Genomic DNA, 24,962 nt, shown 5'->3' with positions numbered 1-24,962 from the left:
AGTCCACTAAAATGCATATTCAATTAATGGTGTGTGTATATATAATTGTTTAATCTTATTTGAGAAGCTACTCAATAGGAGCTACCTCTTTTCTGTCCAATGGTTGTCTTTTCTCAAAATGACCAAAAGGCACATTTTCTCTCCAAAAAGGGTAAAAATGTCCTTTCATTGAACTGTCACTTTTAAGTAGTATATATTTCCATATTAAATATCTATTCAATATTAACGTTTAACTATTGCTTTGTTACGTAGTATTTCATAACATATTTAATAATTTATTTAAAAAATTAATAGTATAACTTATTTACTTACTACATTAATTCTATAATTAAATATATTAGTTTAACGGTAGTATAGATTTCCATATTAAATATCTAAAACGTTTAACTATTGCTTTGTTATGTAGTATTTCATAGCATATTTAATAATTTATTTAAAAAATTAATAGTATAACTTATTTACTTACTACATTAATTCTATAATTAAATATATTAGTTTAACGAGTAGTGTAACAGATGACAAAATAGTAGCAACAAAAAATGTCAACTCAATATCAACTTAATATCAACATAACATGATTTTTTATCGCTACTATTTTATCATCTATTACAATTTTTAACGGTTCAAATCATAATTTGGAGTTTGTACAATATTTATAGTTTCCTTTGATTCATTTGATTACATCTGTTAGTTTAACTGATCAATAAAATCGTATAATATCCTAATATGGGCCAGCCCACTTCTCAATAACTAACTAACCTAATATGAATAAAATTAACTAGGTGAGTATTTCTTATTTTCTCCTACTTCCATCGCCCAACGTCTGCGTTTCTCTTCTGTAAGTTATGTCCATGCATTTTCTTCGTGAATTTTTATTTCTATTCATTCTCTTTTCCTATTTTGATAATATAGAATTGTTATGAATTGATGAATAAAGAAGCATGCAAGTGCATGAGAAAGTATTGTGGAATGCATCTCACTCGAGCAAGAAGTCAGATTCAAAAGGCAGTTTATAACGGCTACTAGCCGTTGGAGCTAAAGTCACACTTAGCAGTTGTAACCAATTCTTGAGTGAAGACTTATTCACTCTTTCTTGTTCTTGCCTTGTATAAATAGTTAATAGCAGCTGCTTAGTTAGAAGCAACGTAGTCACTTGATTCATCTCAATAAAAGCTTTTGATTTTCTCTCTATAAGAAAACTCTATAATTCTCTTCAAGCGTGTGTGTGATCTTGATTGATAGCGTGAGTGTGTAATACATCAATTGGCGCCGTCTGTGGGAACGTGCTATTGATCGATCAAGAAAGGAAACGATGGCAGCAAGGCTTGAGGCAGAGAAGTTCTCCGGGAAGAATGACTACGGGCTATGGAAGATGAAAATGAGAGCCGTTCTTGTGCAGCAAGGGCTTGCGGCAGTTCTGACTTCGGCTGAATCAGAGGTAAAAGGCAAGGTCCCGGTGCTTGATGATAAAGCACAAGCCAAGATGGATGAAATGCAGATGAAGGCTCACAGCGCAGTCATTCTTTGTTTAGGAGACAAGGTATTGAGAGAAGTTCAAGCGGAAACTACTGCATCAGGTATTCTGAAGAAACTTGATGAGGTTTATTTGGCAAAGTCCTTGGCCAATAGATTGTATATGAAAAGAAGGCTTTACTCGTATAGTTTTACAGATGATAAACCTATAGTTGAGCAACTTGAGGATTTCTGTAAATCTATTGATGATCTTGAGGCGGTAGATGTAAAAATCAGTGATGAAGACAAGGCCATTTTGGTGCTCAATGCCTTGCCTGATTCACATGATCAATTGAGAGATGCTATTCTTTATGGGAGAGATAAAGCCATCTCCTATAATGAAGTTTACTCTGCTCTCATGGCTAAGGAATTACAGAAAATCAGTGCCAAGAAAGGTGAGCCTCAACCAGAGTCCCTCAATGTTAAGAAGTGGAACAAGAAGAAGTTCTACAAGAAGCCTGAAGAATCCAAGAATAATGTCTCTGGAGTCAAGGAGACTAGATCCTGTCATTGGTGCAAAAAGCCCGGCCACATAAAAAAGGATTGTTATGGCTGGAAAAAGAAGATGGCCTCAGAAAGTAAGCCACACACAAATCTTGTCAGCAGTGATGGTGAAGAAGCTGCTGAGGTAATGAATGTCACTGATAAATTTGATAGAGGATCATGGATATTGGATTCTGGTTGCTCATTCCATATATGTCCACATGTGGAATGGTTTTATGATCTCAAAGAATGTGAGGGATCAGTTTTATTGGGTAACAACAAGGCCTGTAGGATAAAGGGAGTTGGGAGCATCAAGCTCAGACTCAATGATGGATCAATGAAGATATTATCTGAAGTTAGATATATTCCTAAGGTCAAACGAAACCTGGTATCTCTAGGTACCCTGGAGAAAAAGGGATATAGTTTTCAGTCTGAAGGTGGTGAAATGAAAGTTTTCAAGAAGCAGCAGCTCAAGTTGGTGGGACACAGAAGGGGTAGCTTGTATTATCTTGAAGCTGCTGTCATTCAAGAAGAGTCTCATGCTGTTATCTCTAATGATCTCAGGACCTGGCATTTGAAGCTTGGTCATCCGGCAGAGGGAACTTTGAAAGAATTGGTCAAGAAGGGGATGATTCAAGCAGATACTCAGAAAAAATTGGCCAAGTGTGAAGACTGTTTGTTGGGAAAGTCAAAGAAGTTGCCATTCCCAACTGGATCTCATACTTCTACCTCACCTCTAGACTATGTACACTCAGATCTATGGGGTCCCTCACCTGTAAAGAGCCTAGGGGGTGGTAGATATTATATGTCTATCATTGATGACTACTCTAGAAAAGTATGGGTGTTTGTATTGAAGGAGAAATCTGAGGCATTCAGCTCATTCAAAGACTGGTGTACAGAAATGAAAAATCAGAAAGGTTCATATCCTCGGGTACTCAGAACTGACAATGGATTGGAGTATTTGTCAAAGGAGTTTGATGGCTTTTGCAAAGAGAAAGGGATTGCAAGGCATAGGACTGTTCCAGCCAACCCCCAACAAAATGGGGTGGCAGAAAGAATGAACCGCACACTCCTCGAAAGGGTCAGATGCCTACTGTCATCATCTGGTGTAGGCAAGCAATTTTGGGCCGAGGCTGTGAGCACATCAGCTTATCTGATCAATAAGTGTCCCTCTTCAGCCATTAAAGGCTCTATACCAGATGTGAGATGGTATGGGACCAAGATTGACTACTCCAGGCTCAAGCCTTTTGGGTGCAAGGCTTTTGCACATATGAAACAGGGCAAACTAAGTGCAAGAGCCTTGAGATGCATCATGTTGGGCTATCAAAAGGGAGTCAAGGGGTATAGGCTCTGGTGTATTGAACCTCAAAATCAGAAAATAATTGTCAGCAGAGATGTTGTATTCATTGAAGAAGAAATGCCACTTTTGAGTCAGAAGGCTCTTAACAAAGATAATGAGAATGATGGATCTGACAAGATGGATGTATTTAGTGCACCATCTGATGAAATGGGTCAGGAAAATGTTGAAACCGATGGAGTAACAGGGGAGCTAGATGATGAGAATGAAGATCTGCAACATCATGATACCACCCCAACAGAGTATCAGATAGGCCGGGACAGGCCAAGAAGAAGCAATCGTAAGCCACCGGCAAGATTTGAGGACTATGAGATGTTGTACTATGCTCTAAATGTGGCAGAGCAACTGGAGTATGCTGAGCCTAGCACTTTTCATGAGGCTATCAGTGGACCTGAGAAGAATGAATGGGTTCAAGCAATGAAAGAAGAGCTTGAGTCTCTGATAAACAACAAGACTTGGATCTTGGTTGAGAAGGTAAAATCTAGAAAAATCATTGGATGTAAGTGGGTGTTTAAAAAGAAAATAGAATCAGCAGCCACAGAGAAAGTGAGATTTAAAGCTAGGCTTGTAGCAAAGGGGTTCAACCAAGAAGAGGGGGTAGATTTCAATGAAGTATATTCACCAGTTGTGAAACATAACTCCATCAGGGTCCTTATGGCAGTAGCTGCAAGAAGAGGTTGGGATCTGGAGCAATTAGATGTAAAGACAGCCTTTCTCAACGGGGATCTTGAGGAAACAATATACATGGCACAACCACAGGGTTTTGAAGCCCCTGGATCTGAAGAGAAAGTGTGTCTCCTCAAGAAAAGCATATATGGTCTTAAACAAAGCAGCCGCCAATGGTATTTGAAGTTTGGTGAAAATTTGGCAAAGTTGGGTTTTGACAGATCCTTGTATGATAGTTGTGTTTTCATCAAGAGGCAGAAAAACAAGGCCCCTATCTACCTTCTCCTATATGTAGACGACATGCTTATTTCTGGGGCAGATCCGAATGAAATCAAGAGAGTCAAGAGCCAGTTGATGGCAACGTTTGAAATGAAGGATTTGGGATCTGCTAGGAGAATCCTTGGCATGGATATACTCAGGGACAAAGGCAGAACCAAGTTATGGCTGTTCCAGTCAGAGTATATTGATAAAGTCTTGAAGAAATTCAGAGTAGGCAACATGAAGAGCACAGCTACTCCAATTGGGATTCACTTCAAGCTGTCAAAAGAACAAAAGGCTGATACTGATGAGGAAAGGAAGGAAATGGAGGCTATTCCATACTCGAATATTGTTGGGAGTTTGATGTACCTAATGATATGCACAAGGCCTGATATTGCACATGCAATAAGTGCAACAAGCAGACACATGACAGCGTATGGCAGACAGCACTGGAGTGCTCTCAAATGGACTTTAAGGTATCTGGGAGGTGTAAGTAAGCTGGGTATTCTATTCACCAATCAAGGTGGAGCTGAGGAAGAGGCTTTGCAAGGGTATTGTGACTCAGATTATGCCGCAAGCATTGATACCAGGAGATCACAAACAGGTTATATTTTCACTCTTTATGGAGCTGCTATATGTTGGAAGTCAAGTTTGCAGAATGTGGTGGCTTTATCAACCACGGAGGCTGAATATATTGCACTGACCTCAGCTGTGAAGGAAGGCAAATGGCTGCTAGGCCTTGTGAATGAGTTTGAGATACAACAGAAAGGAGTTCCCATACATTGTGACAGCAATGGGGCATTGTGTCTTGCAAGACATCAGATGTTTCACGAGCGTAGTAAACACATAGATGTCAGATTGCATTTCATAAGGGACGAAGTGGAATGTGGGAGAGTGAAGCTATTGAAGATTGACACGGCTCACAACCCCGCTGATATGTTAACTAAGGCCCTAAGCAAGGAGAAGTTCAGATACTGTTGCAGGCTTGTGGGATTGCAGTTGGTGACATGTTGATCAGATGCTTCGTTTATCATCAAGGTGGAGATTGTTATGAATTGATGAATAAAGAAGCATGCAAGTGCATGAGAAAGTATTGTGGAATGCATCTCACTCGAGCAAGAAGTCAGATTCAAAAGGCAGTTTATAACGGCTATTAGCCGTTGGAGCTAAAGTCACACTTAGCAGTTGTAACCAATTCTTGAGTGAAGACTTATTCACTCTTTCTTGTTCTTGCCTTGTATAAATAGTTAATAGCAGCTGCTTAGTTAGAAGCAACGTAGTCACTTGATTCATCTCAATAAAAGCTTTTGATTTTCTCTCTATAAGAAAACTCTATAATTCTCTTCAAGCGTGTGTGTGATCTTGATTGATAGCGTGAGTGTGTAATACATCAAGAATAATTTTGGACTTGAATATTACTCCCTCCGTCCCAGATAGTTTATCCCATTTTTTCATTTCGGTCCGTCCCACATAGTTTATCCCATTTTACTTTTTACCATATTCCACTAACTCATTTCTACTTACCTTTTTATTATAAAACTAATATATAAAAATAGGACTTACTTTCCACTAACTTTTTCAACTCACTTTTCATCACCTTTCTTAAAACTCGTGCCCGATCAAAGTCAGACAAACTATCTGGGACGGAGGGAGTATAAATTATACAAATTCCAAAAGCGTTTTGGTATAGTTTTAGTGCAAATTTTTACATATGTATTTTACTAAAAAAATCAATAATATGATTGGTTTTGCAGTAATATTGAAGTTATTTTCCTACTGCATTTTAAGTTTTGCAGGAAATTAGATATTGAAATTGATTTTACTATGCATATATATAGTTGATTTGTTTATGTTCAATAGATATTGCTCAGTTGAAGAGGATCAGATATTAAAAGGAAGATGAGCGCAGATAAAAGGATTAATATTCCTTCATCCGAGCACGAGGTTTTCTTCATTTACTTATTTTTTGATTATCTTAATCCTGTTTATTTTTTCTATAATTAATCAAACCTTCAAATTTGAAGGCAGATTTATTTGAAAAACTACCGCAAGTGTATGTTCCTCTCAGTTAGAGACATTGTGAGTTGCAAATTTGTATGCAAATCATGGCGTGATCTAATAGAAGAGGTTGAGTTTGCAAAGTCGTATACTGCGAAACCATGCCTGGCTTTCATCCATAAAGACGCGACTCACGCGAGGTACCATATATGCAATGAGGCATGCGAGTCGCTTTTCCAATTCGATTTGCCTCCTCCCCATAATCAATATTCAACTCGTGATCACCATCGTGTTGTAATTGATTCGACTAAGGGTTTGCTTTTGGTGTGGGATGAATTTGATGATGATTGTAATGTTCTTTTCATATGCAATCCAATGACTCTTGAATTTGTCGAGCTTCCTCCACTGCCTACAAGTAGAACAAGCATATTTGGATTTGGAGTCAGTAACTTAAATCACGAATTTAAGATTTTATGTTGTGATCAATCCAGGTCCTGTCATGGATACAATCTAGAACGAGAAGGGATGTGGAGACGCATCGCAGCAGCACCGGGCAGCTTGGGGCAGCCCGATACTGTTGCATATTTTCTCTCACTCAAAACTATGGGTATTCAAAATGTTCAGTCATTAAGTTTGTACTATTAGGCAAACCATGTCCTATAATTTCCTACACTTATTATTTTTGTTTTAATGTTATATGTTTTAATTTTTTTTATTAAATCCTCTTTTTTGCACTGATTAATTTTCCATTATCTATATATTATGTCACCTTAATAACTGATTCTCACATCATATCTTATGTGATCAATGAAATGTGTTTAATGTTTGATTTATGATGTAATCTGTGATTTTTCATATGACAGAAAAATAAAGTGCAGAAAGTCTTCATATGCAGAAACACAAAGTAAATTTACATATTAAGTCTTCATAAAAAAATTTTCAGGAACACTTTTAATGTCTAGAATTGCTTAAGGTAACCCTAAGTGCATAATATTAGTAATATTCTTCCACCGTTCCTGCTTAGAAATTTTGGTCACAGTTTTTCGACACCAATTTCGATGAGTGTAATTTATCCATTCTAATTAAATCTCAAACATGATTAATAGATCATAATTTGGGATTAATAAAATCATAAGTGGATAAAATAAAATGTACTGTTGAATTTAAACGTTACACCTAAATGGGCCTTTAATGGATCATATGATTCTTTGATTTTGACACAACCCGGCCCAACGTATGCTTTGATTATACGGGAGAACACAGATGGATTTATTCACGCAATTAATTTTCCTACAACTTAAACATAAAAAAGAAGGGAGCTACACAATTTTACTGAGTCAACAATTTTAAATTGAAAATATCAGATAACATCCTCATATTTTAATATTCATTTTCTCAGTCGTTTTTGGTGGTGGTTGTTAAAGTTGATAATTAGTTGAACTTTAAGTAAATAACCATCACTAACCCTAGACAAGTATTAGATGAGGTGAAGAGTTTTTTTCTTATATTTTAATCGGAAATTATCAGATAGGTAATAAACATTGTTTCTAGTTTATTATATTCACTTTGAAACATGCTACTCCCTCAATTCTAAAAAAATAGTCATACTTGTAAATAATAGTAGTATATAAATTTTAATGTGTAATTGATAAAGTAAGATATATGAGAAATAGGGAAAATTAGTGAAAGAAGTATTAGTGGTTATAGGACTCACGTTATAAATGATGTGCATGATTATTAGTTGTTGAAAACTTGTCATATTTAGACTTGATCTAATTTTGGAAAAAGACAAAAAATGACAAAACTAGTCTAATATTTTTTTAGGACAGAAAGAGTATTATATACTCTCTTCATTTGGCAATATAAGTATCATCCTAGTTCAATTGCGAATAAAAATCTCATTTCACTTTCAATTCACACATTTCACTCATATTTTATTATAAAACCAATACCCTTTCTGTTAGTCAATTTTGACATTTTGGTTCGATTCATAAAATTAATTTACTTTTATTATTAAAAACATTTTCAGCATATATTACATTATTGGTATTATTCTCACTATTCATTAACACTATTTTGATTATTTTTTTCTTTTTTGACCATATTTTAAAAATTTTGTAGTATTCAAATTCATATGGTAGCAAATGTCTATTTTTAAAGGATAAAAAGAATAATAAATATATTCATTTATATCCAAAGTTGGAGGTCGCATATAAATTAATTAAGTACATTATTATACAAAAATGTAACAGGACTATATTCATGACCTTGACTAATGAACAAACACCATGAGTGAGTGAAAAAGATAAGGTTGACAAGAATTCACAAAAATACGTTCAAAATATGGGATGGAATCAATAAAAACATTGAGCAGAGAAAATTATGGCACGACCACGTCAACCCCTCTTTTTTTAATCATTGTTGCAAACCTTTTTGCCTTAATATTCTTAATTTTATTACTCCTATTTATATAATAATTTGCCTAGATTATTGTCCCACTATTAAAATACTTTGATTCTTCTTAAGTAGTAGTCATCCATCATTAAGTCAAAAATAGTGCACATCAATTTTTTGGTCAAGATTATTGGGAGTGGTGATAGAATCCCAACAACAATACATTTCACATTTGAAGAAGCTAAATGCTTAATTCAGCATACAAATATAATATATATTACATAAATTAATTATTATTTTAATACCAAATTGGGGTGTTTAAATAGTTAATTTTGACTAATTCAAAACATTCCAAGTGGAGTAGATGGGATTAAATGATTAGGATTATTGACTTGTGAGGTGTTCTTGATGAAATAAAAGAAATCCCACGAGTTTCAGTTTCGATTCCATATTTTATTATTGTATTAATTAAGTTTTAAATATTAGTACTAGTTTTTGCTTTTCCCAGTGCACTATGTAATGTGGTATAGTCAATAGATACACACGTAAAGATAGGATAAAATATACTATAAGATCCCATATGCAAAATAACTGCTCTTTGAGTAACTAGGATATGTAATTTGGAGTATTTCATATCTCTATCCATTTTCTGAATTTATTTTTATAAATTTTAGCCATGTTTTTGTTTTCTTCTTCCTGTTTTCATCTTATTATACATTTATTGAGTATAGAATTAAATGAATCAGTCCACAATCACGTTTGTGCACATATATTTATAGGCTTAATCCGATTCATTTTCTTAATTGGATTAGAGATTAGTTTTTTTTGCCTATATGGAGTATAATTTTTCTGTCATCGTAAATTGTGTCTGAAAAATTATAATGAATTTATCACTCCAGATGTAGATAGACAGTATATCGAACTTTGTAAATAATAGTATATGTTATTTAGTTATTTAGTAGTATTTCCAAACAAGATTCATATGAAACAAAGGCATATTATTGGGAAAAATGTGTTTACAAATCAATTATTCATAAATATATATTGAGAAAGACGTATATACAATTTAATGAGGATTTAGAATAAAACTTCAAGGTAAATCGCTATCGGATTCAAGGTTGGCCTTTGAATTGGTCATAAGTTGACTTTATAAATATGTTGAACAGATTAATTAGTCTTACATTATTTATTAATTTCAAAGCAGAAGTCTAACATTATTATGATTATGAAATTTGGAAAGGTCCTCTATTAATTTAGACTTACTTTTTATCTTGTTTTATACCAGCAACTCTATATTGCCATTTTTTTTCAAATGCATAAATCATTGGAGTAGATATCATGTTGTATTTAATATGTGAATCCTGGTTTTATTTAATCTTAACTATATATAATAGTTAAAATTATACATTAAAATAAAATACATCATAAAAACTGATGATTTCGGTGTAAAACTTTATTTTAAAAATTTAAACGTCAATATCTGAAAGATTCTTTTTTCTAGGAAAGTGAATAAATTTTACATACCTAACAAATAACCTGCCCCCTCTTACGCATTGACGATTGTTTCCATAACAATTTCAACAAATATTATATATTATGTCACGTATAATGGACACAATGTTGGTCAATTATTATATGCTACTGTATATTAATATTGACTGTTAATATACTGCGGTACACATATCATTATTGTATTTTAAATTTTTAATGCATACAATTATTGCACTAAAATCTTTTGGTATATTACGTAGTAGCGAAAATTACATCATACCAAAAATTTTATATTCTTAATTATTTTGATACAAATAGTATATATTTCAATATATTTTCTCACCCCTAGTCAAGCAAAACTACTTCCTCTAAAGGAAAGCTTTCTCTTTGTTTTGGAACCATTACGATTATTGCTTTATCAAATTTTATGGAAGCTTTCTCCGATCCTCTTTTTGGCCTCAAGTATAATGAGTGACCTTATCGGATTCTTTGATAATGATACAGTTAAATAATGCGTTACGATACAAGTATTATAATATCTTTCGATAACCCTATCTTATGTGATACACTTTTTTATTTAAAATTATCTAGATATTCTCTCTAATAATTTGAGTATGGTCTCGATATCCTAATACATCTTGCACATACACGAGTAGAGGAATGTGATCAAATGCAAACTCTAAATATTGTACAAACTTCAAACTATGATCTGGACCGTTAGAAAATATCAACAGATGACAAAATACTAGCAACAAAAAATGTCAGCATAGTGTCAACCGTTGATATTGTGTTGACATTTTTGTTGTTATTATTTTGTTATTTGTTGACATTTTCTTACGGTCCAAATCATAGTTTGGAATTTGTACTATGTATAGAATTTGCATTTTATCACTATCCCACGTGTACACAAATCTCATTCTATAAAGCTAATCAAACTAAAGTATGACTATTGACTATTGAGCAATCAATCACGGTATAAATAAGGTGTATTTTGTTTTCTTTTTTCCCTTTTTTAAAGAGGAATTAAATTGTCTATCAAATTCGATGGTCCCCAATCCAAGTATACGATAACTTGTTGTTTCCTTACCGCCAACTATATTTTTTAGGTATCGAAAAGTGTGTATAATTATAAAGAAAAGGTAGTATAATAATTTAGTCAATATATGGCACAGCAAATTTATATACGTGTGACAAGTTAACTAAATTTGGTAGTTGCCAATTGCCGTACTTAGGCCTAATTGTATCTTGTTATTTAGCAACCCTTTACCTAAAAAGAGATTAAAAAGAGATTTAATTTTGTCAAAAAGAGATTTACCTTAGAAAAGGTGTGGTCACTACTTTTGGTGTACACAGTCTTGCTCGTAAAAAATAGCGCCAAGCAATAACGACTAGCATAATCAGGTGCTCGCCAATTATTTTATTAGAAAATTATGCCAAATATCGTAATTAGGATAAAACATTGAGCACATCAGTGCTAGTTAATTTGCAAGCACAATTGCACATTTGGTGCTCGCTAAATGTCGCATTTTTTTTAATGGGTCAATAAATAGTTTAGTGAAAGTTATGCATTTAAAAAAAACATTCTTACATCACATAGAAACCATTATATAGTATACATATTATTCATAGTTGTAGTACTATTAAAAAAAAGAAAAATAAGCAAACAAAGAAGAATCTTGAAAATATTTGATGACGTTATTGACATTAATGCATTCTCAAAAACGATAATTAAAAGAATAAACTACACTAGTATATACCTAATTGCTAAAACCTGTTATAAATAATTTGAATTTCTACAAAATAGACATAAAGAGAAACACATGGGAGTGAGCTAGTAAATAAGTCGACCGTTAGAGTTAGTTATAAGGGTTTGATTGTGTAGGATCAAGTCCATGTGTTAACATGTTCTCGTGCACATGCGTATAGTGTGTAGCATAGAACTATAAATAGATAGCTTTCCCTCATTTGTAAGTTTGAGTTTTTGTTGAATAAGAAATATCTTTTTCTCCATTTTATCTCTATATTGAGAATTATTCCTCCATGTTGATTTTACATTTCTTATATGGTATCAGTGAAAATCATATAGCTTCCGCTTCTTCTTTTCCGATTCCTCTTTTGAATCTGAAATGTCTCCTCGCAACACAAGCAACAACAATGGTGGATATGCAAGCAGCAGTCAACCACATTTTGAAGACAATTCAAGTCCTTACTACCTACATCCAAGCGATAATCCGAGCTTGCAACTAGTTTCTCAAGTTCTCATCGGATCAAACTACATCGTCTGGAGTAGATAAGTCACTACCGCATTATTGGCCAAAAATAAGCGCCATTTGTCAATGGTGATCTCCTTCGACCAGATGATGATCATCTTCTACTCTCAGCATGGATTAGAGGCAACAATATGGTTGTGTCATGGCTTAGGAATTCGATCTCACCGCAGATTTGCTCAAGCGTGATGTATCTAGATAGCGCATATGAGATCTGGTCAGATCTACGCGATCGGTTCTCTGTATCAGATTCCGCGCGATCTTATCAGCTCCGCCAGCAAATCATGAATCTGACTCAAGGTCATAATGATGTTAGCACCTACTTCACTAATCTGATGATCGTATGGGATGAATTTAAGCATTTCCAGCCGATCGCATGGTGCACTTGTTCTACATGTCGTTGGCATAGCGCGCGAAGGTGGCAAGCTTCTCAAGAGGAAGATTGCACTATGCAATTCCTCATTGGACTCAATCCTTCTTTCTCTCAGGTCAGATCTAGCATCTTATCTATGGAACCTACTCCCATCACTACCAGAACTGGGAGACAAGTAGTTCCTCCATCTCATCTGACTGACTACTTGTGCAACTCAATTTCCTCAGCCACTCCATATCCCATATCTTCCTACTTCACTCTGTCAAATCTTTCCTCAACCTATCTTCAATATATGTCATTCCGATGACTGCAGTGTTTGAGCCAGCTACTTACTCCCAAGCTGCTCCTATTCCAGAATGGCATATGGCCATTCAAGATGAACGGGCTGCTTTGAACAAAAGTGAAACTTGGTACATCACAAGTTTACCACCAGGAAAGATCCCAATCGACTACAAATGGGTGTTTAAAGTAAAGTTTCATGCTGATGGATCTGTAGAAATATACAAAGCAAGACTTGTTGCTAAGGGGTACACACAATTAGAGGGTGTGGACTTCCTTGATACTTTCTCTCATGTGGCAAAACTCACCACAGTGAAATTCATATTAGTACTTGCAGCTATTTATGGTTGGGATCTCTGCCATTTGGATATTAACAATGCCTTCTTGTATTGAGATTTGGAAGAAGAAATATATATGAACATTCCACCTGGGCTGTTTGTTGAGGGGGTCGAATGTAAGCCATGAACCAAGCTTGTTTGGAGACTTAAAAAGTCCCTATATGGTCTGAAGCAGGCATATAGACAATGGTACCTGAAATTATCACAAGTTCTGAGTGGTTTTGGTCTTTAACAGTCAGCCTCGGATCATTCATTTTTCTATAAGAAAAGCAGCTCCAGTTTCTTTGGCAATATGGTGTATGTTGATGACATTTTGGTAGCTACAAGTGATAAAAGAGAGATTGAGAACTTTAAGAAGTTCTTAGCTCAACACTTCAAGTTTGAGGACTTAGGCATTCCAAAGTATTTTCTTGGTTTGGAGATTGCTAGAAACAAAGATGGGATCCTTATATCTCAAAGAAAATATGCAATGAATCTGTTGAGAGACACATGTTTAATGGGATGTAAACCCTCATTAGTTCCCATGGATCCTGCTAAACAGCTGGGACAAGAGGTTGGAGTAGTAATGGCAGAGTCCTCAAAGTATAGGAGATTGATTGGTAGACTCCTGTATTTATGCATCACTAGACCAGATGTGTCCTTTGCAGTGCACAAGCTCAGCCAATATGTGTCCAAACCGTGTGAGGAACATTGGATAGCAGCTGAGAAGATTCTCAAATACATCAAAGGGACTCCTAGACATGGCCTCTTCTACTCTAAAGATGTTGAACCTACCTTGAGCATTTTCTCTGATGCAGATTGGGTAGCATGCCCTAACACCGACAGATCGTTGACTGGGTATTGCCTATTTCTGGGGACTTCTTTGATATCTTGGAGAGCCAAGAAACAACACACCATCTCAAGATCATCAGCAGAGGCAGAGTATAAGGCCATGGCTCAAGCCAGTTGTGAGGTGGTATGGGCAACAACGTTGCTTGGAGATTTTGGAATAGTGAGAAAGAGAGATATTCCTTTGTACTGCCGATGTGTAATTTTCGAGTTCAAATATTAATGGTAAAGTTCACACAAGTTTAATAAATTAACTCTAATATTACAACGAATCTGCAAGAATACAGAGTCGGCTGTAGTACTTCGAGTGTCGAACCACAGGGAGGCGTAGGTTATTTAACAAGAATTGACAAAATTAAAAAAACTAAATTTACAAACTAAGGTATGAAAATGGAGAAAGATGTCACTCCAAGTTGCTCACGAGGCCTGTATTATTCTACACCTTTAACAATGAAACATACGAAGAGATTAAAACATCAACCTAATCGCGTGCACTGAACATGTTTGCGACGTATAATTCACAGTCAGCTGAACACTTGTTCCATGAATTAATTTTCAATGATATTAAATTCCTGCGGAAGCGCGAGAATAAAAGATCATCTACTATAGTCACCTACTTAATCCACTATCAAATTATCCTCTGAACAATTCTAATTCGATAGCAATCCAACAATCAATCATTCCTAAACTATGTTAAAGAGACAATAGCAGAGGAATTAACATCACTACGTTATTAGCCAAAAACATAGTGAATAAAAATTGAGCACATTGTTGGACACAAACATATGAAATCAATGGTGTAAAAACATCCATACAAGCCTAGATTACAACTTGGAGCAACATAGAGAGCTTAGCCTATACACATGGTGAATTTTGCAATTAAAACCGTAGGATTCAAGCTCTCGTGAGTGGAGTTGGGATTTGGAGTCGGATCGTCGGAGAGTAGGCCGGACCTTCCTCTTCTCTTCTTCCTCCCTTTTCTCTTTTTTCCTCTGTCCCCAATTCGTCAACTCCCCCTGGCACCCTTTTTTTGCAGCCTTTTCCCCCCTTTTCCACCCCTTCACGTCACCCCCTTTTCTCCTTTTTCTCCTTCTACTAATTCTTTTCTCTCTCCCCCAAAAACCGTCCCATCCACTACCTCTCCTTTCTTTTTTTGCCACATGAAACTGCAATATTGCGGTTAGAATTAATTCACCCGGCCGGGTGGAATTATTAGGCATAAAATTCACCCGGCCGGGTGACCAATTTTGAGGACTTCGTGGAATTTTCGTATTCTGAAAATCATACCCGGCCGGGTGAAATTATTAGGCAAACAATACACTCGGCCGGGTGCCTCATTTTGAGAGCTTTCTGACAGCTTTTTCACCATCCGAGCTTCATTCTTTGTTTCACCATTTATTCCTCTACCTACACCACAAAACATACTTTTGCGAGCATTAAACTATATAAATCATGTAAAGTTAGGAGAATAAAAATGTACAATTTGATTCACATCAAATACCCCCAAACTTATTTGCTTGCTCGTCCTCGAGCAAGATCACATAAAACACAAAACTTTGAAGCTCAACTCACAAAAGTTTTTCCAAAAGTTTTAATGAGAGTGAATCACGTAGAGACATGAATGACAAAATCTAAACCCCCAACAATTCCAATCAAGATTTCCCACTCTCTAGAACCATCACTTATCAACCTAGAACTTCAAGTCAAGGTGCATGTCAAAGTAAGTCCAAACATGTGATCATACAACTCAAACCGTCATCATTGACTCGTCAAGCATTACTTACCACATAGACTCGCGGATTTCAAATCAAACTTCAATAACTCTACCAAGTTATTTACAAAACATCCACAAGCATCAACAATAAGGTCCAAGGTCTTAATTAAATGTTGTAATGGGGCTAGGGATGAGGTAGGATAAATATGGATAGTGAGCTCAAAAGCTACACATTTGAGTGCCAAATTCTTCCCTCCTACAACTTCCTTCCAAAGATCAAACAACAAAATATTACAACCAAATTCTCACTCCCCCAAACTTGAGATCATTCTAGACAAGATTATATCTTAAAAACAAATGGAAGCTCTAACTTTATTTCACAATTTTTTCCTTTCTTTTGACAAGACCTCGACTTTTACAAATTTGGAGGTCGTCTTTTTCTTTTTTCTTTTTCCTTTTAAGAACTTCCTTCTTTTCACTTATCCATCAAATCAAGTCTCAAAATATCTACCCTTTTACAATTCACCACCCAACACTCAAAACTCAACCAACAAAGCTCAAACATGTTTTTAGCACCCAAATAGTAGCAAGATCTATTGATGAGGCTAAAATGAGGCTTATTTAAGTAGCTAAGTGATTAGCTAAGTGTTTACACAAATGATAGGAAATTAAGCTCAAAGTGGCTTCTAGGGGATCATGTATAGGACTAGGCATATGATCATTTGGCCATGGGGTTCATCCTAGTGCCTTATCCTCCCATATCATTGACACAAATGAATACAAGCGGTTCACTCGATAAAGCAAATCAATCCAAGATAATCTCCACAAGACATGTAATTTTCATACTCTCCTCAACTCAAGAAATCGATTATATTCACAACATGCTCTTTCAAATAAATCATGCACAAATTCCATTCATCCTAGGCTTCAAAGATCAAGAAAAATCAAGCAAGCATTCCCAACCAGAAAGCCGAAGATCTAACATGCACCCGTCAATTACATGATTCACAACACTTTAGCATATAATACACCCAATAAACATGCATCAAGCAAAGAAACTCATTCAACCCCCCAAACTTGAATGCTTCATTGTCCTCAATGCAAGCAAAAAGAACTTAAAAAGTAAAGGGAAAAGAATACTCCCCCAAACTTGGCATAATGTCCAAAGTGCATTCGGGTGGGAGGGTGGGTGTATATTCCTTTGTAGGTGTACTCTTTCAGAAGCTCCAATGTAATTGTTATCTCCATGTTGCTCCTACACGAAAAAAAATAAAATAAAATAAAATAAAATAAAATAAAACAACATAAAAAAATACTCAATTCATAAAATACATCGAAGGAAAGAATTGAGTAAACAAAACCCTTGATTTATTAAGAGAGAAAAAAAAATAAACTAAAAACTCATTGGGTTGCCTCCCAACTAGCGCCTTTGTTTAAAGTCGTTGGCTTGACTTAGTCTTCTAGCTACAACTCTGAAACAAAAAAATAAAATGTTAGAAAACTATACAAAAATAAAAACAAAAAGAATCCTAAATTAAATAACCAGTTGCCTCCCCGGCAACGGTGCCAAAACTTGATATGTAATTTTCGAGTTCAAATATTAATGGTAAAGTTCACACAAGTTTAATAAATTAACTCTAATATTACAACGAATCTGCAAGAATACAGAGTCGGCTGTAGTACTTCGAGTGTCGAACCACAGGGAGGCGTAGGTTATTTAACAAGAATTGACAAAATTAAAAAAACTAAATTTACAAACTAAGGTACGAAAATAGAGAAAGATGTCACTCCAAGTTGCTCACGAGGCTTGTATTATTCTACACCTTTAACAATGAAACATACGAAGGGATTAAAACATCAACCTAATCGCGTGCACTGAACATGTTTGCGACGTATATGTAATAATGGAGTGCTCATTTCAGTTGGAAGAAGAAGAGAAGAAGAAGGAAGCTCGGCTTTGAGCTCGGCTTTGAGTTCGGCTTTGAGCCGAGAAGACAGTTGGTCTTGAGCCGAGAAGCAAAGGAGTTCGGTTTGTGTACCGAGAAAGGAGTTCGGTTTGTGAACCGAGAAGGGAGCTCGGTTGTGAGCCGAAGAGAGTGCTCGGTTGTGAGCCGAAAAGAAAGTTCGGTCTTGAGTCAAGAATAGAGTTCGTCTTGAGCCGAGAAAGAAGAAGCAACAGTTCGGTCTTGAACCGAGAAGGAAGTTCGGCCTAGAGAAACTAGCCGTTGGAGCAGCAGTTAGTTAGCCGAGATGTAGCAGTTATTCTTCTTGCTTTCTTGATTCTTCTTGTAGTTAGTTAGTAGCAGTTGCTACTTGATTGTAGAGCTTTAAATAGCTCAAAACCATGTACGTAGTGAGTAGTGAAAATCAATAAAGAGTTTTCAAGTTTTCTCTCCAAGATTACCATCTTCGATACTCTAAGTGTGAGTGTGTGTTCTTCTGCATTGTGAGTTATCATACAACTGTGAGTGTGTGTGTGATTCACCTGAGTGTGTGAAAGTCTTGTGCGTATTGAATCCCAACAAGTGGCGCCGTCTGTGGGAAGGGGATATTGAAGCTGATTTGCAGAGGATCAAACGGTTTCAGAGATGGCAGCAAGGCTTGATGCAGAAAAGTTCACAGGCAAGAATGATTATAGCCTGTGGAAGATGAAGATGAAGGCGGTCTTGATTCAACAAGGCTTGGCCGCAGTTCTTGCAAATACTGAAGAGAAAGGAAAGGCTCCAATGCTTGATGATAAAGCTCAGGCAAAGATGGAGGAGATGCAGCTCAAGGCACATTCTGCAGTGATTCTGTGCCTTGGAGATAAGGTCTTGAGGGAAGTTCAAGAAGCCAAGACTGCGGTGGAGATCTTGAACAGGTTAGATGAAGTTTACCTGGCAAAATCTTTGGCTAACCGGCTGTATCTCAAGAAGAGGCTCTATGCCTATAGTTTTTCTGGTGAAAAATCTATCATAGAGCAGTTGGAGGAGTTCAATAAGATCATTGATGATCTGGGCTCTGTGGATGTTAAAATTTCAGATGAAGACAAGGCCATTCTTACATTGAATGCATTGCCTAGCTCGTATGACCAGTTGAGTGATGCAATTATCTATGGCAGAGATAAGCCTATCACCTATGCAGAAGTCTACTCGGCCTTGATGGCTAAGGAACTCCAGAAGACTACCAGCAGAGGCTCTGCAAGCTCCAATGTTCAAGCTGCAGAGGCCTTGAATGTGAAGAAGTTCAAAAAACAGAACTTCAAGAAAAAGTTTGAGGGCTCTAAACCCTCAAGTTCTGATGCTCAGAAGGAAACCAGAGCATGTTTTTGGTGCAAGAAACCAGGGCACTTGAAGAAGGACTGCCATGCCTGGAAGAGAAAACTAGCCTCTGAGGGCCACAACACTTCTGATTGTGTAGAGAGTACTGATCCCCCTGCTCAACTCATGAATGTCAGTGATAATGAGATCAGTCACAGGTGGATAATGGACTCAGGGTGCAGCTTCCATATGTGCCCCAACAAATCTTGGTTTCATGATCTTCAGGAAGCATCAGGGACTGTAGTTCTTGGAAATAACCATGTGTGTCAGATCAAAGGGATAGGGAAAGTGAAGCTAAGTTTGCAAGATGGCTCTATAAAGATCCTAACTGGGGTGAGGTATATTCCGGAAGTGAAAAGAAATCTCATCTCATTGGGAATGCTGGAGGAGAAAGGGTTCACCATATTGATGAGTCAGGGAAAGATGCTTGTGAAATCTGGGAATGCAGTGATGATAGAGGCTGACAGAGAGCACATTCTCTATTATCTGAAGGCTAAGGCTGTTGATGGAGAAAGCAATGCAGTGTCAGATGATTCCATAATGCTATGGCACAAGAGATTGGGCCATCCAGCAGAAGGAAGCTTGAAAGAACTCATCAAGAAGGGCCTGATCTCTGGAGATTTCAACAAGATGGACCCCTGTGAGCAGTGTATACTTGGAAAAGCAAAGAAGGCACCCTATCCTACAGGTATTCACTCTTCTACAGCCCCATTAGACTACATACATAGTGATCTCTGGGGCCCTTCACCTGTAAGCTCAATTGGTGGTGGGAAATACTACCTTGCTATTATTGATGACTACACTAGGAAACTGTGGGTGTACATACTGAAAGAAAAATCAGAGACATTCACAAAATTCAAGATATGGTGTAAAGAGGTGGAGCTAGAGAAGGGAAGGAGTGTTAAATGCCTAAGAACTGACAATGGCTTGGAATTCTTGTCTACTGAGTTTGATCTGTTTTGCAAAGAGAAGGGTATGAAGAGGCACCGCACTGTTCCTGGTAACCCCCAGCAAAATGGTGTTGTGGAGAGGATGAATAGGACTATCCTAGAGAGAGTAAGGTGCTTGTTACTCAGTTCTGGTCTGAGCAACAGATTTTGGGGAGAGGCTGTGTATACAGCAGCCTATCTCATCAATAAGTGTCCATCTACTGCCCTTAAGTCTGAGACTCCTGATTACATGTGGTATGGAGCCCATAGTGACTACTCAAAATACAAGGTGTTTGGGTGCGCAGCCTATGCTCATGCTAGGCAAAGTAAGCTTGAGGCTAGGGCTCTGAAATGCATATTGCTGGGGTATCAGAGGGGTGTTAAGGGGTATAGGCTCTGGTGCATTGAGCCTGGTAGGCAGAAGGTGGTGGTGAGTAGGGATGTTGTGTTCTTGGAGGATCAGATGCCATACTTAAAAAGGAAGCTGGACTCCAATGAAGTTGAGAGTGATTTCCTCAAGGTGGAGCCAGTGGGACTTTGCCAAGGAGCAGGTGGAGCCTCTGACTCAGAAAGTGAGTCTGAACCAGAGGATGATGGTGCTCTAGGTCGAGGTAGAAAAAATGATGAGCCTACAGCAGATTCTGCCAGAGAGTACCAGATAGCAAGAGATAGAGGCAGAAGAAATACAAGACCACCTGAAAGGTTTTCTGATGTGGTCTACTATGCACTTTGTGCTGCTGAGAGCATTGATATTGCAGATCCTCTCACATATAAAGAAGCCATGAAGAGTAAAGACAGAGAAAGGTGGATTGAAGCCATGAATGAGGAAATGGAATCTTTACTCAAGAACAAAACATGGATTTTGGTGGATAAATCCAGACTGACTACAGATGGAAAAGAAAGGAGGCTGATCAGTTGTAAGTGGTTGTTTAAGAAAAAGATTGAGACCACTGATAAAGATAGAATCAGATTCAAGGCAAGGCTGGTGGCTAGGGGCTTCACACAGCAAGAAGGAATTGATTTCAATGAAGTATTTGCTCCAGTTGTTAAGCACACTTCGATTAGGATCTTGTTGGCAGTTGTGAACCAGCTAGACTGGGAGCTACAACAGCTTGATGTGAAGACAGCCTTCCTCAATGGGGATCTAGAGGAGACTATCTTTATGGAACAGCCAGAGGGCTATGTGAAGACTGGAGAAGAAGGCAAGGTGTGCCTGTTACAGAAAAGTCTTTATGGACTTAAGCAAAGTCCTAGACAGTGGAATAAGAAGTTTGATGCACAGATGAAGAAGATTGGCTTCTCCAAGTCAGAATATGATGATTGTATTTACATCAAGAAGGCAGGCAGGACTCCCATTGCCTACCTATTACTCTATGTGGATGATATGCTACTTGCAGGCCCTTCTATGACAGAAATTCAGAAAGTTAAACAAGATCTGAAGTCGAGCTTTGAAATGAAGGATCTAGGAGAGTCAAGGAAGATCCTAGGCATACATATTCAGAGAGATAGAGGCTGCAAGAAGCTGTGGATGCTGCAAACTGATTATATTGACAAAGTTATGCAGAGATTCAGAATGGAGAATGCTAAACCTGCCTCAACACCCTTGTCCCAGAGTTTCAGATTATCAAAGGAACAAGCTCCTAAAACTAAGCAAGAGGCTGATGAGATGGAGGCTATCCCTTATGCTAGTGTTGTTGGGAGTATCATGTACACTATGATTTGTACAAGACCAGATCTTGCTCATGCTATCTCAGTGACTAGCAGATACATGGCAGACCCGGGGAAGGAGCATTGGAATGCTCTTAAATGGATATTGAGGTACATGAAGTCAACTAAGGACTGGGGGATTGTGTTCAATGGCTGGGAAGGTGGATCTGAGGAGGTTGTGCAGGGGTATTGTGATGCAGACTATGCTGCAAATCTGGACACCAGAAAGTCTCAAACAGGTTATTTGTTCACCATGTTTGGAACTGTGATCAGTTGGAAATCAGGTCTGCAGAGTGTAGTTGCTCTCTCAACTACAGAATCAGAGTATATAGCTCTCACTGCAGCTGTACAGGAGAGCTTTTGGATCCAGGGAGTGATTTCTGATTTTGGTTTTGACCAAGAAACAATGGTGATTCATTGTGACAGCAGCTCAGCTATATGCTTGGCTAAACATCCGGGTTTCCATGAAAGGAGCAAGCATATAGACATAAAGTTGCACTTTATTAGAGATGAGATTGAAAGGGGAAGGGTGAAGGTGGTTAAGATTAACACCTTGCACAATCCGGCAGATATGCTAACTAAATCTCTAAGTAGAGACAAGTTTGATCATTGCAAGAAGTTGATCAATGTTTGTGCGAGAACTGAGATGAGCCCTCAGGTGGAGAATTGTAATAATGGAGTGCTCATTTCAGTTGGAAGAAGAAGAGAAGAAGAAGGAAGCTCGGCTTTGAGCTCGGCTTTGAGTTCGGCTTTGAGCCGAGAAGACAGTTGGTCTTGAGCCGAGAAGCAAAGGAGTTCGGTTTGTGTACCGAGAAAGGAGTTCGGTTTGTGAACCGAGAAGGGAGCTCGGTTGTGAGCCGAAGAGAGTGCTCGGTTGTGAGCCGAAAAGAAAGTTCGGTCTTGAGTCAAGAATAGAGTTCGTCTTGAGCCGAGAAAGAAGAAGCAACAGTTCGGTCTTGAACCGAGAAGGAAGTTCGGCCTAGAGAAACTAGCCGTTGGAGCAGCAGTTAGTTAGCCGAGATGTAGCAGTTATTCTTCTTGCTTTCTTGATTCTTCTTGTAGTTAGTTAGTAGCAGTTGCTACTTGATTGTAGAGCTTTAAATAGCTCAAAACCATGTACGTAGTGAGTAGTGAAAATCAATAAAGAGTTTTCAAGTTTTCTCTCCAAGATTACCATCTTCGATACTCTAAGTGTGAGTGTGTGTTCTTCTGCATTGTGAGTTATCATACAACTGTGAGTGTGTGTGTGATTCACCTGAGTGTGTGAAAGTCTTGTGCGTATTGAATCCCAACAGTATAATTCACAGTCAGCTGAACACTTGTTCCATGAATTAATTTTCAATGATATTAAATTCCTGCGGAAGCGCGGGAATAAAAGATCATCTACTATAGTCACCTACTTAATCCACTATCAAATTATCCTCTGAACAATTCTAATTCGATAGCAATCCAACAATCAATCATTCCTAAACTATGTTAAAGAGACAATAGCAGAGGAATTAACATCACTACGTTATTAGCCAAAAACATAGTGAATAAAAATTGAGCACATTGTTGGACACAAACATATGAAATCAATGGTGTAAAAGCATTCATACAAGCCTAGATTACAACTTGGAGCAACATAGAGAGCTTAGCCTATACACATGGTGAATTTTGCAATTAAAACCGTAGGATTCAAGCTCTCGTGAGTGGAGTTGGGATTTGGAGTCGGATCGTCGGAGAGTAGGCCGGACCTTCCTCTTCTCTTCTTCCTCCATTTTCTCTTTTTTCCTCTGTCCCCATTTCGTCAACTCCCCCTGACACCCTTTTTTTTGCAGCCTTTTTCCCCCCTTTTCCACCCCTTCACGTCACCCCCTTTTCTCCTTTTTCTCCTTCTACTAATTCTTTTCTCTCTCCCCCAAAAACCGTCCCATCCACTATCTCTCCTTTCTTTTTCTGCCACATGAAACTGCAATATTGCGGTTAGAATTAATTCACCCGGCCGGGTGGAATTATTAGGCATAAAATTCACCCGGCCGGGTGACCAATTTTGAGGACTTCCTGGAATTTTCGTATTCTGAAAATCATACCCGGCCGGGTGGAATTATTAGGCAAACAATACACTCGGCCGGGTGCCTCATTTTGAGAGCTTTTTGACAGCTTTTTCACCATCCGAGCTTCATTCTTTGTTTCACCATTTATTCCTCTTCCTACACCACAAAACATACTTTTGCGAGCATTAAACTATATAAATCATGTAAAGTTAGGAGAATAAAAATGTACAATTTGATTCACATCAACTGCGATAATCAAGTAGCGGTGCATATTTGTTCTAATCCGATGTTTCATGAGCGCACCAAACATATCGAGATTGATTGCCATACAGTGAGAGATAAGTTTCTGGAAGGGATCATCAAACCCATGCACATTCGAAATACACTGCAACTTGCCGACATCTTCACTAAACCTCTCGGTGCAGTGGCTTTTCAAGGTGTCTTGACCAAGATGAACTTCAAAAGCCTGTACAGTCCATCTTGAGGGGGGATATTGAAGAATGCAGCAGCGAAGATCAACGTGAAGAATAAAGAGAAACGCGTGGGAGTGAGCTAGTAAATAATTCGACCGTTAGAGTTAGTTATAAGGGTTTGATTGTGTAGGATCAAGTCCATGTGTTAACATGTTCTCGTGGACATGCGTATAGTGTGTTGCATAGAACTACAAGTAGATAGATTTCCCTCATTTATAAGTTTGAGTTTTTGTTGAATGAGAAATATTTTTTTCCCCATTTTATCTCTATATTGAGAATTATTCCTCCATGATTGATTTTACATTTCTTATATGTTATGTGGGTGTGTGCATCTAACGTAAGGGAAACAAAAGCTGTTCCTGAAAAGTTGGTCTTAATTAAAAAGGAATCCACGTTTTTATCCAATTATATTTATGCCGAAATTAATTTCAATGAATATGTAATAATGGAAACACAAAATAAAATAAAATAAAATAAAATAAAATAAAATAAAATAAAAGTGACAATAAAATAGCAGGCAAAAGGAAAGAGACGTTAAACGCCAAAGGATTAGGAGACAG

General features: G+C 37.3%; 1 protein-coding gene across 1 annotated transcript; it reads left to right on the top strand.

Moving 5' to 3' along the window:
- Positions 1–13,708: 13,708 nt before the first annotated feature.
- On the top strand, positions 13,709–14,467 carry LOC121756067 (secreted RxLR effector protein 161-like). The gene has a single exon (XM_042151525.1). It carries the CDS (start codon positions 13,709–13,711, stop codon positions 14,465–14,467), a length of 759 nt encoding a protein of 252 aa, XP_042007459.1.
- Positions 14,468–24,962: the final 10,495 nt, after the last annotated feature.

This window comes from Salvia splendens, chromosome 11, assembly GCF_004379255.2.
Source record: "Salvia splendens isolate huo1 chromosome 11, SspV2, whole genome shotgun sequence".
Classification (NCBI taxonomy): Eukaryota; Viridiplantae; Streptophyta; class Magnoliopsida; order Lamiales; family Lamiaceae; genus Salvia; species Salvia splendens.
Note: the sequence above shows the minus strand (reverse complement) of the source record. Positions and strands in the feature narration are given on the sequence as shown.

Excerpts from the sequence above, each read along its gene's own strand:
- LOC121756067 (XM_042151525.1), top strand. The coding sequence starts at position 13,709 with ATGGTGTATGTTGATGACATTTTGGTAGCTACAAGTGATAAAAGAGAG.